The 20,573-nt window shown below is 35.9% G+C and overlaps 1 protein-coding gene across 2 annotated transcripts in view; it reads right to left on the bottom strand.

The window, feature by feature from the left end:
* Window positions 1-20,573, bottom strand: part of LOC132149096 (voltage-dependent T-type calcium channel subunit alpha-1I-like) — a 119,381-nt gene that overhangs the window by 74,576 nt on the left and 24,232 nt on the right. For both annotated transcript variants that reach the window (XM_059558039.1, XM_059558038.1), the window contains exons 4-6: window positions 10,457-10,616; window positions 2,816-3,158; window positions 2,016-2,108 (exon numbers count right to left, since the gene is read on the bottom strand). In XM_059558039.1, the coding sequence (XP_059414022.1) occupies window positions 2,016-2,108; window positions 2,816-3,158; window positions 10,457-10,616 (596 nt within the window). The remainder of the gene's footprint in view (window positions 1-2,015; window positions 2,109-2,815; window positions 3,159-10,456; window positions 10,617-20,573) is intronic.

Below are 20,573 nucleotides of genomic sequence, written 5' to 3'. Positions count from 1 at the left end.
CAATACTGCTAATGACTAATCTAAATGATGTCTCAGACCTGAGTCTCTTTATACTTCACTCATTGTCAAATTCCATCAGTCAGCGTTCTGCTGGTGCATGCTGGGCAAAATCACATGACAGCTTCGCAGGGTGCATGTGTCGGGGTGGCAGGGTCTCTGTCAGGAAGGGGGAGACTGCAGAGATGGCGGTAGGGGTCCACCAGTCTGATGGGCTCCAATTAACTGCTATTGCTTTCATTCCGCTGACCTACACAGGATTAGGCCCTGCATTAGCTACACACACACACCCACATCTCCCTATACTTGCCATTTGATGGGCTAAAATGGATCTTGTTGTCTCCAGGAGAGATGTCTAACATGTGTCTGAACACAGGAAACAAGAAAGGTAAAGAAAAGCACAAATAGCCACAACAAATCTGAGCAGACCTCTCCACTATCAGGCCTCCACATCTTATTCCTAAATCCATTCCCTTCCTCTTTTATTCCTTTAGTCTCCTGCTGTCTTTCAGTCTCAGATCCTTTTCCTCCTTATCCTCAGGGCATTTCTTTTCCGCTCTCTCTCTCCTTTAATCTTGGGAGGAGATGTTATCCGAAGCACATCTCACTGCAGGGCTGTTTCTTTCGCTGCTGTTCCTAACATTCAATGAAGATGGCCGGCGCGGTACAAGAACTGGCTCCATCACAGCATCGTTAAACATGCAGCCCAAGCAAAGATAAATGCATCTTATAGTGTCCAGCTATTGATTCTTCACTATGTTGTTCATTGCCTAATTGATCCCTGAGGCTCTGTAGACTACTAAATGTGCTGTTTAGCTAATATCTGCATCTTTGACACCTTCAGGCCATCAACAGGAGTCCTGTAGATTCAGTTAAGTTCAGTCTGTCAATAAAAGCTGGGTCCAGACGCATCTCTGAGGAATAACAGTAGTGTTTTTTTTTTCAAGATTTTAAACTTCACTTGCAATGCACCATATGGCAGGACTAATCAAGCTGATAAATGTCTATTAGACGTTACATGGCCTTGCATTAAAACTACTGTATTAAGTTTGAGCTTACAGATGGCACTCTAAACATTAAATACAAGTCTAATTTTTTTTACAAGATGATTGTTTTAGAACAGAAAAAGTAAACAATTAGTAGTAGCAATGCACAATATATTAGATGCAAAATAGTGGTTATCAGTTGATATTGGTGATTTCTTTAACCTCAAAATGTACATCTGTTTTTTAGATGTTGTGATGCCTAATGCCTAACTTTAAATTTACATTTAAAATAATTTAATTTTAGATTTCTTTAATTTTTATTTAGACAAAACAGTAGACATATATTAATATCAGCCATTTATTAGCTAACAGCTATAACATGAAAATAATTATGGTCTTATCAGGGATATTTATATCACAACATCCCTAATAGTAGGCTTTGTGTTAAAAGATTCTTTGTTGCGATGTGTTAAGCTGTGTTTTTGTGTCCAGGCGAAAGACATGACCTTTTTGTTCTTACCAGTGAGACCAAACATATACCATATTTTCCGGACTATAAGTCGCACTTTTTTTTCATAGTTTGGCTGGTCCTGCGACTTATAGTCAGGTGCGACTTATTTATCAAAATTAATTTGACATGAACCAAGAAAAAAAGGAATCAAGTTAAAACATTACCGTCTCCAGCCACGAGAGGGCGCTCTATGCTGCTCAGTACTCCTGTAGTCTACACTGAAAACATAGAGCACCCTCTCGCGGCTGGAGACGGTAATGTTAAATGCGACTTATAGTCCAGTCCGACTTATATGTTTTTTTCCTTGTCATGACGTATTTTTGGACTGATGCGACTTATATTTAGGTGCGACTTATAGTCCGAAAAATATGGTAGTTCACCCTCTGGCCCTGTTAAAGGTCACCAAACTTCAGGTCCTCCCAGACTACATATGCCATATAAAACCACAAACTACAAGTTCTCAATAATTAGGGCACATGCTTCATCTCTGAACACATGCACAGCAAGGTCTAAAAACTTACGATAATGAGGAATATGAAGTAGATGAAGTTGTAGAAGGAATGAGCATCCATGACGTAGTACATGATCTCCACCCAACCCTCCAGAGTGATCACCTGCACAGACCAGATCAGATCACATTCAAGCTCTTTATACACCTGGGAAAGATCCGTCTCAGATGATCCATCACAAATGCTGTTTATGTAACGTGTCTACTATTTGTGATTGGATTTTGAAGGTAGAGTATCTGATTTTGTGTCTATATACAAAATGTATGTTATTATAAGATTTAGAAGCATTAAGACAACAACAACACTCATTACAACCTCACTTTTGTTAGATTCTTCATCAGTTCAGCAAGGTAATCTAGCTCATACTTAAACTTGGCATTGTGCACTGCAAATAATGTGAAGTTGCTTTGGATAAACACTTTGCTAAATAAATAAATGCAAATTCTTAAAACTATTTGTCAATGGGTAAGTAAAATCCCAATGACTTCAAAATGAAAAGAAGCTGATTTTTCTTACCTCATTTGTAAAAAAAAATATCTTTAAACCTTTGTTTTACCACAACTGATGATTGATAGGTGTGTAGGTGACCCTACACTGTTGTCCAAGACGCATTAGGACGGATTAGCATTTGCAATACACTACACATGCAATGCTGTCACATGCATTTTCAACTTCCTCTGAATGTGGTTTGAGTGATTGGGTAACAAAATACTTTAGATCACATTTACACCATGTAGCAAGTGCTGTCGATTAATGATAGGTTCACCTAAAACGTGTAATTTCGACAAATGCCACTTGACTCAATCGCATACCTGAAATATGACGATCCATGCGTAACCTATGTTGTCAAAATTGATCGCTCCTTTATGTGGGTTGGTGTGTCCTGTGTGACAGCGGGTGTAATAGTGGTTCCAGTTCACACAGAGCCCCATGGCGGAGGCACTGCCATTGACCAGCGGTTCTGCGCTCAGGCCCAGGGCCTGACGGTGCAGCGCATCCTCTTTATTAAGACAGCACTCCCGTCCACCTTCTCTCCGAGCGGGTACATCCCTGCAGGACATGATGCCGTTATCCTGAGCCAGAGAGCAGATGAAGGGCCGCTCGTCATCCTCCTCAGGCTGATAATATGGGGCGGGGAGGGTGATGCCAGATGTGCTGAGGACAAGACAAAAGGAAAAGTCAAGGATTTTGAAAACTCACTGTTAAAAAAACTCTATCTATCCATCCACCCACAATCTCTGCCAGCTGTCAAATTTCTACTATTTCTACTTCTATATATATTTTTTTGAAGTATATATTATATATTAGACATATACATTACACACACACACACACATATATATATGTCACACACTCCCAGATTTAAGTAATTTTTTCTTATACTACTGGTGTTTTTTTTCTAGTAAAACATTAACGAAATGTTGAGAGGTCTGTGCTTATAAGAAGAAAAAAACAACTATAAAAATATATAAATCTAAGAAAAAAACTATTAAAATTCATACTCAGATATTGTATTTTCAATGGCAGAACTTGAATCATTTTGCATCTATGTATCTCAACAGACGTGTTGCCATAATTAAAGTGTGTTCTTGCAGTATAGCTGAAATATCTATCTCTAAGCAGACCTAAAGAGATCTGAGCAGCAACCAGTGTGGATTAATTCTACAACAAACCAACTGAGAGTGTGTAGTGTGTGTGTACATGTGTGTGAAGCCCATGTCTCTGGGAGTGACCCATTGAGGGCAGCCTGCCCCTTAATCACAGTGGTTTACTGCCCAGAAATAGCTGTTTCCATCAGCCACTCACTCTCGCATACACATAACAGGGTCACGATGACTACTTACACTCCCTTTCCCCCAATCTCTCTCCCTTTTTCTCTCTTTTCCCATTTCTCTCACACATCCATGTATATGCACCAACGTGCAATGCAATTTGTCCACCAATCACAAACAAGCATAGCTCATGCAAGCCACACTGACCAATCAATGTTACTATTGCTTTGCGGTCTAGACAGTTAAATCTAAATGCGCGCACACACGCACACGCAAACACACACAAAGTTCCCATGACAGCCATGTTGGAGGTATCGGCGCCAAGTAGACTTGTGCGGTATTCGGTAATGCGATATATTGCGGTGATTATTATGCATATTGTTATCGTGGGCACTTCTAAATACCGTGAATAAATATACATTACAAATTATTTAGAATTTGGAATGCATTTTAAGAATATTATTCCCATCAGCTGCTTAAAATGCACAACATCGCTGTATGCTGCTTGAAAGAGCGCATGCGCTCTGATGCAAACAAGCACGCATGAGAAGCACATGGAGGAACACGTGAGAGACGCGCTGAATGAAAGCACATTCAGTCTCTGACAGCAGATGGTGCTAAATGCAGCCCTTACTCTGTAAACAAAAAAATTATCTTAAATAACCATTCAGATTTGTGTTTTCCCTATGGTGTTTATTACAGAGCCAACTACTGAAATATTTAGACTAAATAGGCTATTTATCTTCAAACATTATTTTATTTTTATTTTTTTTATCTGGACTACAAATGCCCTAGATATTGTTTGAAAGTGTTTTGATCTTTTATTGTTCATTCACACTTTATATTAAGGCTTCATTAGTTAACATAAACTGCCAATGAAAAAATTATTCTGAACATTCATTTATCTTAGGTATTCCAATATTTAATAACACATTGTTAAAATTGAAAGTTGCAACTGTGTTATTTAATGAACTAACATGAACTAAGACTTGTATTTTTTAACAAAGATTAATAACATCTATAGCAAATGTAGCTATTGCTCATTGTTTAGCTGTGCATTTATTGAATGAGCACTATGCGATGTCCGAACTGATTACACTATATTTTATGTATTGCACTGTATTTTATGTAAAATCATTTTCTATTTTTAAACTGTCTTAAATTCATTTTAAGTCAATTTTTAAATCATTTTCATTTTCAAGTTCTTAAATTGCTTTTTATTTTTGTGATTATTTTTCTTCATTACTTTTTTTTAACTTTCTTTTTTGAAATACCATTGTGTACGAAATGTGCTATAAATAAACTTGCCTTGCCTTGAATGTTAATGCATTAACTAAGGTTAACTAATGAGGTCTTACTGTAAAGTGATACCTATTGGTCTTTATAGTTCTTTTGCACTCTAATGTGTAAAACATTTAACTTTTATATATTTTTCTGTATTGCTTTGTTTTAAATGTTTAGTTATTTTTGTTATAAGAAAAAACATTATTTAACCTGTTATACTGTATTATGACCACTTTTTTAAAACAAAATTTCAACACCCTGATAATACCGTATACCGTGATAAAAGCATTATCAATTAACCGCAATGGGAAAATTTGATACCGGCATATCCCTAGCGCCAAGAAAGCATTGGTTCATCATCCCCAGGGTGTAATTCTCCCCATTTGGACGGAGCACTCCTCGATAAAGGCCAAGAATGTTTCCGTCATGGAGAACGTTTTTCCTTTGCCCTTCAACAACACGGCAGCCAAAAGATCTGAACCATTCGATAGCAGTAATGAGCAATGGTATATCAGGATACACCAGTAAAAGCAATTTGTCTAGGTAGACCACTATGGTGACACTCGTACGAGGATATGCGTGTGCATATTTCCAACGCACAAAACTAATCAATGCCTGTGATATGGCAAATTGAGCCAATGCGTCAAAGCATCGTAGATTCCCCTGTGGGCTTTGTGCGCAACACACTGAGATCTCTCCTATAAAAGTCAGTCCACACTTTTAGCACGACAGTCCAGCTGTACCACGTGGCACTGATTTTCTTTAAGAGCTCAGCGGTATGGTGACAACTGGGGGGGTTGGGAGAGAAAGACAGAGAGAGAGGGAATCAGTAGGTCTGTCAGGGCTCTGCAAGGAGTGCTGGAGTGTGAATGATGTTTGTGCCAGTGCCAGGGCTCGGGCACAGCAAGGCAGCACACTGAGAAGCACAGCCCAGTGTGGCACACTGCTAACACCCCACTGTTGCACAAAAATGACATTCCAATGGCAATAAGACTGCCCTCGCACATGGAGATAATTGACCAATGACTGACAAACTGTTTATGGGTCATCGCAGGTGTGTGAATGTTAAGGAATGCAGCATAGAAACAAGCCCCGAGGAGAAGTCGACTTTTTAAATGAATTTTCTTTCACTTCAGATGCTGTGAAAATGAAATAAAATAAATTGTCTTTATGGTGCCTGTAGAATAGTTAACATTAACAGTCTTAAAACATGTTGAAAATTTAAGCGACAACTCGCAAAGTTATTGATCTGATTGCAAACAATTTTTATATTTGTTTGCCTCAATATTGGCTTCAATATTTATTTGCTTATTCTCCACCCCTGCAATGAACTGAAGCTCTCATTTATTTTTGAATGCAATGTCCACATCTTTAAAATAATAACCAATGAATAGTAACACATTTTGCTCAGATGTACGTCAAAATACAGATCTGTAAATCAGTCCCTACTTTCATCACTACTTTAAAGGTACTATCAGAATGTTTCATCAGCTATGTTTTCATCAAAGCGAATTTAATTTGTGAAAAATCAGGTTATTGCACAAACAGCGTTTGTATGTCTAAGAGAACAAAAGTGTCACTTTTGAGGGGAAATAGGAGCAAAGCAGAAACTGAAATGCAATAAATGTAATAAATTAAGATACAGACCGTGCAGACAAAGCGTTGTTACAAACTTCATGTTTCTGGATTCTTGCAACTGTTTTGTGGGAGCAACAGCACACAGTATTCATCTAAGCAAATCATTTAGTCACATGACTTTTTAAAAAAATTAAAAAGACATCTCAGATTCTGATGCACACCTCAAAATTTAATTGGTAAATTTGTCTATATTTTGGTTTATACTGTATGTGTGTCTTCTTACCGAATAAATGACATCCCCGCTGAAAAAAATAAAATAAATCCCCCGCAAATGCTGGTTAGGTATGTTTTGAGGCTGCTGGTCATGAACTGGCCTTAATTAGCACATGAGCAGCTTAAGTCGTGGCCTAATGGTTAGAGAGTCGGACTCCCAATCGAAAGGTTGTGAGTTCGAGTCCCGGGCCGGCAGGAATTGTGGGTGGGGGGAGTGCATGTACAGTTCTCTCTCCACCTTCAATACCATGACTTAGGTGCCCTTGAGCAAGGCATCGAACCCCCCACTGCTCTCCGGGCGCCGCAGCATAAATGGCTGCCCACTGCTCTGGGTGTGTGTGTGTGTTCACTGCTCTGTGTGTGTGCATTTCGGATGGGTTAAATGCAGAGCACAAATTCTGAGTATGGGTCACCATACTTTGCTGAATGTCACTTCACTTCACTTCACTTTAAACCAGCTCATGATTGGCTAAGGACCAGCTTAAACCAGCTCAAACCAGCAGCCATGTTTCAAAACATACATAACCATCATATGATGCTCTTTTTCAGCAGGGATATCCAGCTCAAGTGAGCATACACATGTAGATTCACATTTTGGTCTTTCAATCTATAATTGTTTATGTAATATTCAATCAGAAGCCAATCAGAAACTACTTGTGAATCACTTCAAGTTTGCTAAAATGGTGTATGGTTAGCAAATGGCTTTAGTTAGCAAAATGGCTAAAGTTAGCTAAATGGTTAAATTGCTTATAGCATCTTTAACATTTTTTCTTTGATATACTTGTAAAACTTTGAAGCAAATTATGACAGTACTAAAGTTTCGACGTTCAGAGAGTGCTAGAGCAGCTAACTGTTGCTATGGTTACATTGTTTTGGTTAAGCAATGTTTGAAGCCGGTAAAAATATGTGTTCTGGCCACTGATCTATAATATAGAACTGGATTGCTCATGATGTCATTAAAGTAAAGCCGCCGTGCCGCCATATTGGTAATCCCTAGTGTGCATAAACGTTCTATCAGTGTTGCCAGATGAACGATAATTATCGTATTTGTACGATAATTTTTACCTCTGTACGATGTACGATCAATAATGAAAAAAATCCCGTAATGTACGATAATTTCAGCATTCTATGAAAGTTTAAATGAGGGTAGTTGCAGTCAGGCCTTCTTTTCTCATACACGAAATCGGCTCATTACAGACACTCCAAATGCGTTCGTGTGCACCTCAGAGTGTGTTAAGAATGCAGGAGAGTGCCCTGCTTTAAAGCCAACGAGCATTAGTTGCAGTCCATGACAGCAAGAACCCCTTCGACATCTGGCAACACGCAGGATTCCGATGACAGCGGCTCAGATGTGGAGTTAACTGCACCACGCAGCAACAACTAAATTCCTTCTTCACTGGACGCGACACAGCAAGTGTTAAAAATAATTTTAATATGTTTTAATATGCACCGCGACGCAGACAGACACTGAAAATAATGGGACAGTATTTTGTCTCACTGCTTCCGTCCAACAATACGCCTTGTTATCTATTGTGGTAATTTGCAGGTCGTGTCAAAATGTTGTTGGTTTAGAATGGATAAATAACTCTTTTGACTCGTGTACGATAATTTTCTTAAAGATACGATAATTTTTAACTTCTGGTATGATACTTGGATATTTCCAATCTGGCAACACTGCGTTCCATTGAATTAATAGGAAATTGTATGATATTAATTAGAAAACATCACCTAACAAGTCAGCGTTTATAAATCTGAAGTATTTCTGTACATTATTACAATGCAAGCACCCTAGGCATGTAACGTAAACGGTTATTTTTTTAAGGTCGCGAATTTCCCCTAACGTTACTTATTAAAAAGCTACGTTCATTACAGTAGCGAACATCAACACGATAACCATCAGACGGACACGACCTCAACATATATAACAAACTACAAACTGCTAACTCTGAAATTTGAATTTATTCAGAGAAATAAATGACTATATACAGTACGGATTTAAATACATAAAGCTTTATTTCCCAGATACTAAGTTAAGCTTTTCATTTATAGAGCAATATTAACAACATAATTGTATTATCCATTGCAATATATTAAAATCCATTTCCGATACTAATACGTTCATGTTTAACACTTCCTGAAAAATTATGTTCATAAAGAAATAGGCTATATTTTGAGTGGGATCAGTTACCTGTGTTGTCAGTGCGCAGCAGACACACCCACCTAAACGATTTGAATATATCTCTTATTCTGCCCCAAAAGACCGTAAACACTGCTAACATCTGAAGTAAAGATGAATTTACATACACAACATAAAAACGAATCCGATTTGATTGATTTGCTTCAAATCGATTATTTTAGGACAGCGGTTTGAATGTAACTCAATGGTGCTCTCTGCTGGTAGGGATAAGATGGCGGATCGAACACTTCGGGTGGCTTGACTATCTGTTGGCTGTTTAGAACGCGATGAGCGATCCAGTTATTATATAGATCAGTGGTTCTGACTTACTTGTGATCTAAATTTTGCACAGTTACTTAAATATCTGCAAATTCAAAATACATTTTTCATATAAGGGATGCCTTATATAATGCGCTACACTAAAACTGTGTAGTATTTGTTCTTTCATAACCCCATAAAAACATTTTGTTTTAAGTAATCCACCCCCAACCAAAGAGGAAAGTGAGTGTACATTTTAAAAAGACTTAAAGAGAATGTACAAAGCAGAAGAAAACCAGGCGCTCTCTCAAGAGACTCTGTGATAGACTCTTCTTTCAAAACACTTCATCATCCTTTGACTACAGCCTGTAAATAAACTCGCTGCTAGACAATAAATGACAATCAGACCTCAGCTGATGTTTAAACTCAGACATGCGCTTTTTTATCCCCCACACACGCATACATACAAACGCACGGGGTGTCTAGCACACTGCCTTGCACTGTGAGTCCTTTCAAATCCAATCACACAGCAAAGAGAGGCAGGCAGACCAAGGTTGGCACGGTAACCTCAGGCAGACACCCACTCATGAATATGGATGCCAATCTGAGTTTTAATCAACTGGAGCCATCGAATGGGTGGTACCACATTTGCATTTTTAGTGGCAGGTAGACATTAAAAACAAAAAGATGAGAGGAGAGATTTAACAGAAGGATACATGTAAGAAGATGACTGAAAGTAAGTAAGAGAGAATATACGACAAAGATAACATGGAACTGAATAAATAATTTGTTCATTAGCCCCCAAAGACAATGTGATCCCAAAACATCAATTGAACACATCAAGTATCCCTTCTTCGAGAGGAAGGACATTTGAAATACAAGTCCAATCCAATGATGGAGTGCTCAGGCTCTCCAAAAACCATCTTCAAGAAGATCCGGCCTCCTAAATTCAATCTTTTTATCCTTGTAAACCTAAACCGTCATCCAAATAAACCCACAATTTGGATTTAGTGCTCTCCTCAATAACATCACAGTTGAAAACATTCCGTATATTCAGTCTTTTCTCTCTCTCACTCCCTTAAGCCCACCGGCCGTCCTCTTTTGGTACTCACAGGGTGAAGTTCTCCTCTGGGTAACAGCGATTTCTTAATAGTCCAGCCCATAGCTGCACGCCAATTATGCCAAAAATGAAGAAGACAAAGAAACAGAGCAGAAGCACATTTCCTAGCATGGGCAGAGTGTCCAGCAGCAGGTTCACCAGGATACGCATACCTACACGAACACAAGAACATCGAAAAATGATTATTATTATAGCAAAGAATGACATGCACTGAGATAATCATTACTTTTTAATACCTTTCATAAAATGTAATAATTTTTTTCCACCTCTGACCCAACTGAACACTTTTATTAAGCAAAACTTATCTTCATTTAAATCTCGGAGCATAAAATCAATGTAATGCTCACTGATCAGTCATAAACTGTCACATGTTACTTAAGTTAGACATTGCCATGCTTATGTTATTTTAGGACATCCAGTCATTTATCCTTCATTTTATTTGTACATAACAATTTGTGTCACTGTCACCCCGGTAGCAACTCTTGAGAGCCTGTCATTATAAAACTTGTGTGTTTACTTCCACACCAGTAGGACTGTTTGTGAGTGAGAGTGAAAGTGTTTGTGTTTGCGAAGCACTGCTGGGTTTGAATGAATGTCTGTTCTATATATATATATATATATATATAATGATTACACATTATTTGCACAATGGTAATAAGTCGTTCACAACTCATTGATTCTCCTAAATTTCCTTTTTTTAACGTTCATATTTTTTCCTAATAAACCTGCCGTTTATATACGTTCTTGATTCTTCGAGTTTTTCCGGCGAAGAGGGGGAGGGGGGTCAGAATCGCGCTCAGAAGAAATCAGCAACAAGATAATGGACGACCTTTAATCACTGGATGTACAGACATCATTTAATTTTTAAAGAAACACACGGGAAAAATTTCACTATTCAGTGTAAGCTCTGCCTACCATTGATTAATTTGCTGTCCATGGAAATCTTTGACCTAGCAAAGTTATTGGTGGGAATGTTCTTTAATACATTTTTGTAATGTTGATTTTTCTTCATTGTTAGCTACTACCTTGTGCACTTTAAGTGTTTTGAGATGAAATATTTGACCTGGAAATTGTCTTTATATTTTAGCCAGGGCTCGATATTAGGGGAGAACCGGGGCGAAAGTAACGTGGGACGAAAGTAACAAAGCGATTTTCTCAGAGCCTATTACTGCATTTGCATTCCCAGCTATGACGGTATATTCAGCATTCAATCCTTGATGGAGCTGAGAAATATCACGTGTACGGTGTACATTTTAGGACATCCTCAGACCTCAGTCATTAAATGAAAAGGCGTCATGCCTCAGACTAAAAGGCTTCAGTCATCGGACAAAACGGCATCGCGCCTCTGACTAAAAAGCTTCAGGTCTCAGGAAAAACGACGTCAGGTGTCAGGTCTCATACAATAAACGTTAGGTATCAGACGAAACGGACTCAGAAAAAAAGTCATCAGACGAAACGGACTCAGGCAAAAAGTCATCAGACTAAACGGACTCGGACAAAAAGTCATCAGACGAAACGGACTCAGGCAAAAAGTCATCAGACAAAACGGCCTTGGACAAAAAGTCATCAGACGAAACGGACTCAGGTGGAATATAGCGTTGCCCCGCCCCATGTGACGTCACACGCACGCCGTTCACAGGAAGTGGTATATCATGGTTGATAGATGGCAAAAGGAGGTAAGCAGCGTTTGATATTTTATATTTTAACAGTTTTATTCAAATGTTACACTTATTAAGTTATATAGGGAAGATAACATGCTTTTCGAGAGTCTTGTGTGCACGTTTAGAAAGTTAGTTAGCCATATTGCAACTAGCGAGCTTTTATTTTGGACAAGTAGTAAAATTACCCTTACGAAAAATAACCAAGGTTTTACTATCAAAAAACAAAACAAAACAAAAAAACAAATGGTCGATATAGTAACCATAGTTTAACCATGGTGTTTGTTGTAAAACGGTGGTTATACAAATGGTACGTTAATCATTACACTAAAAAAACATGTTACTACACTTTTACTATAATAAAACCATGGCCACTTTACGTCTGGGTAAAGCGAATTCTTTCAAGCTATTAGATTGAAATCTTGGTCTAATTATAACATACCTGTATGAGTCTAACACTAGTTGTTGAATTAAATGATTTTGTAAAAACAATGGTTCTACCTTATAATTAAATATATATTTGTTGTTTCAGTCAATCAAGTTATCGCTGACATTTTCTGGGTAAGCGTGACCATGCTGAGCAGGACCATTGCCTGGATCCAGTACCCATTTAGATGTCCATGCAACAAATAAGCTCCTCCATGCCAGAGAATTACTGTTTGTTCAATCCAAACCTGCATGTCATCCTGGACTGTACAGAAATCTGCTGTGAAAGCCCTACATCACTGAAACTCCACTCTGAAGTTATAAGTGCACTACCACATTCAAAGGTCTGGTAGGCGTAGCTCTGTGTGGTGCAGTGGAGATGTGGTTATGGCAGACAAGGGGTTCACTATTGAAGATATGCTCTCCAGTGTTGGTGCTAGACAGATCATTCCATCTTTCAAATGTGCCAAGCAGTTCAGCAAACAGGAGTGTGAAAAAACACAGGCCACTGCACGCCTCAGACTTCTGGTGGAAAGGGTGATTAGAAGGGTCAAGGAAATACACATCTGGGATTCTGTTGTGCCACTCACCTTGTCAGGAACTATTAATCAGATCTGGCATAATTGCTGTTTTATGGTTTATTATCAGGGACCAATGTTTCTTGAGCAGTGAATGTATATTAGTATATTAGATTTTTAAGAATGACTGTGATTATTACAATAGTAGTGTTACAGTGTTAACATTTTATAGTAGTTTTTTATTTAATTTTTTTTTTTACCTTTTCAGTTAGTTGCAGTGCATACCTTTAATACCTACCATCATTAAATGTTTTTACTTTTTTTTTATTGTAATGTAAAATTTTATATTTTGTATAATGAAATTATTTAAATAAAATGTCCCTGAAAATAATTTGACAGACAATGAAATTAAAAGTATTTTTATATTAACTCATGAAAAAATCTTATTTGTTATATCATACAATGTATCAAATGTTAATATACACAACTAGTAAAAGAATATGCATATCATATACATTACAGAAGATTTAATACAAAACAAAGTATTCACCTCGGTATGTACATATTTCTGATTAATAGCAAGTACAATATATATTTATTGTTATAATTTGTTATGTATCTAATATGTTACAAAAGATCTACTACAAAATATGCTACATACTACTCAACTACATAAAGTATATATTTACTATGAATGTAAAAAATAAATCTTAGGTTCATACTATAATATGAACAGAATTTGTCCATTCATACCACTGATACACATCCAGGTAAACGTTATAATAGTACTTTCATTGATGCTATGAAGGCATCATCTCGCCAGATCATCTGTATTATGAAATCTGATTTTGTCTCAGTCACAAAGTCACACCAGAGTAGACCAGTGTCTGCAGTCTGACCTTGTACCTGCCAGTACTACTTATGGGTCGCTTTAAGTTTGGCTAGTCCTCTTTGAATTTTCATAAATGGAGCCTGAGCAATGTTTTCAGCAGAGGTGCTTTTTACCTCCACTAGTCCAAACTGGAATGTTTCAGATGGATCATGCACTCGTCCGTCTGGACTATTTTAAAATGACAGCCAAACTGAAAACCAAGCACATGTAGTGGGGGAAAATTAACATCAGGAACACCTGCAGCTATAGGGGGACATTGGTATGAAAGTGGACTGCCAAGAGGTACAACTCTACTTTTGACATGCCCTCAAGTATGTGTGGCAGCAAAGGCTTGGGATTAATCTGAATTAGTTTTGCACCAGAAGCCAAGACATCAGCATCTGGAAGGGGACCTAAAGAAATGAACACAAATGATGAGTCGTGAAGACATTAAGATATAGCTGTGTGCACACAGACAAACAAACAGAGTTGTGAATTACCCGTGTAAGCCTTTTATGGGGTAGAATTGATTCCATTCTTCCCAACTGATTCTGGTTTCAGGACACACAGTTCACTCACTGCCTCTGGATGAACTCCCTTAATATAAAACGACAAAGTAATAGTTAAAGATCGTTTACTGATCTTGGGTGGTTTTCATTTATATATTTGTTACTTAATCTGCACTCTTGTTCATTATTAGTCTATGATGTTTAAATGCTTACATATACTTTCTTTGAGTTAATAGTGTTCTTACCAATGCAGAAAGGAAAAATACATGCCTGTGCTCTTGGATGATGCCATCTCTGTGGCTAACTTGATTTTATTCATCTTCTTAGATGCGTTTCACTGCAAGATAAAAGCATTAGATGCTGTTAACATTTTTTTTTTTCATTTGTACAAGGATATTGTATAACATCAGTGAAGAAGTACATTATCGATTAAACTTAACGGTAACACTTCCTATGAAGCCCGTATTTAAAACTCATTATAATGCCATAAGAATACTCTTATAATTTATGAATAATGTATTAGAAAAAAAACTTTGTAATATGTCATATCATCTCATGAGTAATCATAACAGTTTTAATGTGTTATAATGTAAGTATAATTTACTTATTTGTGATTATAGCAATTAAGATTATGATTTATAATACGCAATGAATATAATGCATCCACTTAACTTACAACAGAATGTTTCCCTTATATATAATACAAGTCTCATATCTTGGCATTGTTGTTTTGTTACTTTACTCAAAGCAGGCAAATTCCATTATAAATAAATACAACAATAATAATGAAAATAAAAATATTATTTTTCATTAAACAGCCATCATATCAAAAATCTGATCAGATGAATGTGTAATATGTAATACTTTTGATTTTAACTATATTTATTGTAATATCAATAAGATAGTAAGATACTGTATATATTTTAAATAAATAATGTCAAGATATAAGACTTATAAACCATTATAAATCATGTGGATTTAGCATGGTGTATATTGCGTGTTATACATAATCATACTCATAAAAGTTACATCCACAAATAAGTAAGTTTTATACGTACAATTGTTATGATTATTTATGAGATGAAACAACAAAGTTTTTCTATATATAATGCATTGTGGTTTTATTATAATAAATGTGTAGTAACTTTTTTTAGTGTAATGATTAACGTACCATTTGTATAACCACAGTTTTACTACAAACACCATGGTTAAACTATGGTTAGTAGCTAAATCATGTTAATCTGTGGATACCATGATTTAACTATATCGACCATTTGTTTTTTGTTTCGTTTACTACTTGGCCAAAATAAAGCTCGCTAGTTGCAATATGGCTAACTAACTTTCTAAACGTGCACACAAGACTCTCGAAAAGCATGTTCTCTTCCCTATATAACTTAATTAGTGTAACATTTGAATAAAACTGTTAAAATATGAAATATCAAACGCTGCTTACCTCCTTTTGCCATCTATCAACCATGATATACCACTTCCTGTGAACGGCGTGCGTGTGACGTCACATGGGGCGGGGCAACGCTATATTCCACCTGAGTCCGTTTCGTCTGATGACTTTTTTTCTGAGTCCATTTTGTCTGATGACTTTTTGCCTGAGTCCGTTTTTTCTGATGACTTTTTTTCTGAGTCCGTTTTTTCTGATGACTTTTTTTCTGAGTCCGTTTAGTCTGATACCTAATGTTTATTGTATGAGACCTGACACCTGACGTCGTTTTTCCTGAGACCTGAAGCTTTTCAGTCAGAGGCGCGATGCCGTTTTGTCCGATGACTGAAGCCTTTTAGTCTGAGGCATGACGCCTTTTCATTTGATGACTGAGGTCTGAGGATGTCCTAAAATGTACACCGTACACGTGATTTCCTCATCATTTCCTGCAGTTAGGTCGGTAAAACTGTTTTCGAGTACAAAAAGTAAATTATTGAAGCGGTAATTTTTTTTCATTAGTTGTGTTGTTTTTTTTGTTTCATGTGTCACAGTAATGATCAATCTACAGGTTATTTAGTGCTTTAACACATCCTAAAGTTTGTATTATCAAAGTTTTTTAGTATAAAAGTAAATCAGGTTTAAATGCCAGGAGTTTCTGTCGGGACGAAAGTAACAGTTGTTACTTTTGTCCCGCTACAGTGACAAGAAGTATTTATTTTGTTCCGGCACATGCTATTCTGTGAATTTCTGTCTCTTGCATCATTTATTAAAATGTTTATGTCATATTATACCTAAAGAATATGTCTGAGTGAGGGTCAGAAAGACAAACAGTGGTCTGGTTTTATCCAGATGTTTATGAGAGAGCGTTTCTGGACATAGAGGAACATCTGGGCAGCTCCTACCTCGCATTTACCTTAGTTATATTTAGGTTTTAGCCATACTTTAGCTTTTACACCTCCAGCTATGCATTTGCAGTGTTTCCAGATGTTTTAATGCACATTTTTAATTTATGCATAAAAACAGCTGGATGGAAACATGAATAGGCCTACTGTTAGATTATGTTTAGAATGTATATAATGCCAATGTAATTTAATTATTATATTGTTCATTCTGTTGAAAAAATGTTTTATAAAAATACACTGAAATAAAAAAATAAAAATAAAAAAATAAAGTTTGTACAGTCGGGTTTTGAGACATTTGATGAAACTTAAATTTAAAATAAAAATATAAATATGTAATTTAATAATTTTTTTTTACAAAAATAAAAGACAGAATATGTTTGCAGTTACATATTAACAAGTTCATAGTCAGGTATACTTAATAAAAATAAGAGTAACAGAAAATAAATCTAGCTTATATTGTTGTGTTACTTTTAACCCACCTGTGTGTTACTTTCGTCCCAACCAATGGGGTCAAAAGTAACAATGTGCAACTTATGTTCAAATTGAAATTATACTGAAGCCTTTCTACATTTCTACAAAATACCACCTGGTATTGATAGACCACACTTATGAGTTACTGACCACAGCAGAAATATATCTCTGTCTACAACATTATCTTTTAAAATGATGTTTTTCTGAAAAATGGTACTTTCGCCCCTGCTCTCCACTAATGCTTGTCCGGGACAAGTGGATTTTGTGAAGGGGCAAGTAAAAGAGAATTTTACTTGCCATACAGGACAAGTAACCTGATAAAAAATTTAATAACAAACAATAACTAGGGCAGCACAATTTGGCGAGAATGATTCTGATTTCAGTGTACATGGTGACTAATAACGGACAGTAGCCTATCAAGATGCCGTCAGTTGTGGCTCGTGCAGCCTCGTGGAGAAATCAACACAACAGCACACACAAAGAAACAAACATATGCGGTAGAAAAAATATAAATATTCTGTATAACGTTAATATGTGCAACCAGGAGTGATGTTTTCCCGACTTTCAGCTTGATTGCAAATGTGATATTGATTTTATACATATTCAGTTAAATAAACAAGTATGTTAACTGACTTACATTTTATACACATTACGGATAATTTTTGCTTCATTTTAAACAAAAATAGTTCTAAGCAAAGTCACAGCAGAACAGTCGCGCATCTCCGAGCAGATCACAACAGTGTTTCATTACTAAATGATTCATTTTTAAACGAGTCAATGATTCAGTGAGCCATTTATAAAAACGGTTACTTGCTTCATTTGTTGAATGAATCAGCCGTTTGAACGAATCGGTTGAATCAGTGATTCACTCATTAAGACAGTGACTTGTCACCACCTCCTGGTGATTTAATTTCATATTTAAAAGTATCATTGCATTTTTCCAACATTTCATATTTTGTATGTCAAAAAAGTAAAACGTTAATCTAATAACATTATTTATGCATTTGGACTGATGGAGTTTGTTGATACTGATTTCATTTTAATAATATCAACCATAATGTCTTATTATTCTAATTTAATGCATTGATCACATGTAAGAATTCAACGTAAATGTAGACATCTACATTTAATCAGTTTAGGAAAATATTTCCTTTATAAAGTTAAAAAGTGTAACAGCAATCAATTTAAGGCAAATATAAAAAATATACTGATTAAAGTAATATCTGATAGAGCACTGATGAGACTGCTTCAGAAGAAATTACATCTGTGCCAAAGAAAAAAGTAACTTTTTTACTCGGACAAATGAATGATTAATTTACTTGTCCGAAGGACAAGCTCATGTAAAAGCTTAATGTCGAGCCCTGTATTAGCAATGTTATTGTTGTGAGTTTCATCCTCTTTAATATTCATTTTTGTAATGTTGTTATTGTTTGTCTTTTTCTAATTGTTACTATGCACTTAAAATGGTTTGAGATGGATAGAAATGTCATCGCTGTGTGAGTTTAGTCTTTTTCAAAATTCATGTTTGCAATGTAGCTATTGTTTGATGTTTTTCATTGATACAGTCAAATACACTGCTAGTGTTTTTTTTTTTTGATTAAATATTCTACCTAGTAGTGATATTGCTGTGAATTTCATGTTTTTCGATATTGTTTTTTTTAATTTACTTTATTATAAATAAATATGATTTAAAATCATAAGATGTGATGTTTTTTTCAGTGTTACTAGCAAACACTAACAGTGCATTAGTGTTAGTATTTTGTAAGTATTAACTGTCCATACATTGCACTTGAAAAAGAAGCTATTGTGGCTCTTTTTGGTGAATTAAATGTATATATTTTTAAATATATTTTCAAAAAAGTACAAGATTAGGCTAACTGAATATATGGGATATCAAATAAGGGTTAGCAAAAATGTAATCTAAATGTAATCCAAAAGTAATCAGATTACGTTACCAAAAATGTGTAATCTAAGAGATTATATTACTGACTACAAATCTTTTTCATGATAGAGCACTGATGAGACTGCTTCAGAAGAAATTACATCTGTGCCAAAGAAAAAAGTAACTTTTTTACTCGGACAAATGAATGATTAATTTACTTGTCCGAAGGACAAGCTCATGTAAAAGCTTAATGTCGAGCCCTGTATTAGCAATGTTATTGTTGTGAGTTTCATCCTCTTTAATATTCATTTTTGTAATGTTGTTATTGTTTGTCTTTTTCTAATTGTTACTATGCACTTAAAATGGTTTGAGATGGATAGAAATGTCATCGCTGTGTGAGTTTAGTCTTTTTCAAAATTCATGTTTGCAATGTAGCTATTGTTTGATGTTTTTCATTGATACAGTCAAATACACTGCTAGTGTTTTTTTTTTTGATTAAATATTCTACCTAGTAGTGATATTGCTGTGAATTTCATGTTTTTCGATATTGTTTTTTTAAATTTACTTTATTATAAATAAATATGATTTAAAATCATAAGATGTGATGTTTTTTTCAGTGTTACTAGCAAACACTAACAGTGCATTAGTGTTAGTATTTTGTAAGTATTAACTGTCCATACATTGCACTTGAAAAAGAAGCTATTGTGGCTCTTTTTGGTGAATTAAATGTATATATTTTTAAATATATTTTCAAAAAAGTACAAGATTAGGCTAACTGAATATATGGGATATCAAATAAGGGTTAGCAAAAATGTAATCTAAATGTAATCCAAAAGTAATCAGATTACGTTACCAAAAATGTGTAATCTAAGAGATTATATTACTGACTACAAATCTTTTCATGTAATCTGTAATCAGTAACTGATTACAATTCATAAGTAATCTACCCAGCTCTGTATATATATATATATATATATATATATATATATATATATATATATATATATATATATATATTAGTGGTGGGCCGTTATCGCTGTTAACGTGCTGCTTTAACGGGAGACTCTTATCGGGCGATAAAAAAAATATCGCCGTTAATCTATCCATAAAGTTGGGTTGGGAGCTGGGTCTATACTAAGCAAGCTATGATGACTTTCACCTTGTAAGATTTTACTGACAAAACAGACTGATACAAGAGGGTAGTGAAGTGAACAATAGATACCACAACAGGAAAACAGTAAACAGGAACAGCTAGGGGAGGCCACTGGGAAAGCTTCAGGAAACAACTGGCAGAATACTTGGCAACAGAGGGGGCAGCAAAACCAGGCTGATAGAGAAGACCACACAAGGCACCATAGAGCAGAGCTCAGACACTTATTGACCACTGACTCTGAAACAGACCAGTGCCAGGTGAGCACAATAAGACTAACAAGGCTA

Source organism: Carassius carassius, chromosome 9, assembly GCF_963082965.1.
Source record: "Carassius carassius chromosome 9, fCarCar2.1, whole genome shotgun sequence".
Classification (NCBI taxonomy): domain Eukaryota; kingdom Metazoa; phylum Chordata; class Actinopteri; order Cypriniformes; family Cyprinidae; genus Carassius; species Carassius carassius.
This window is presented reverse-complemented; position numbering and strand designations above follow the sequence as displayed.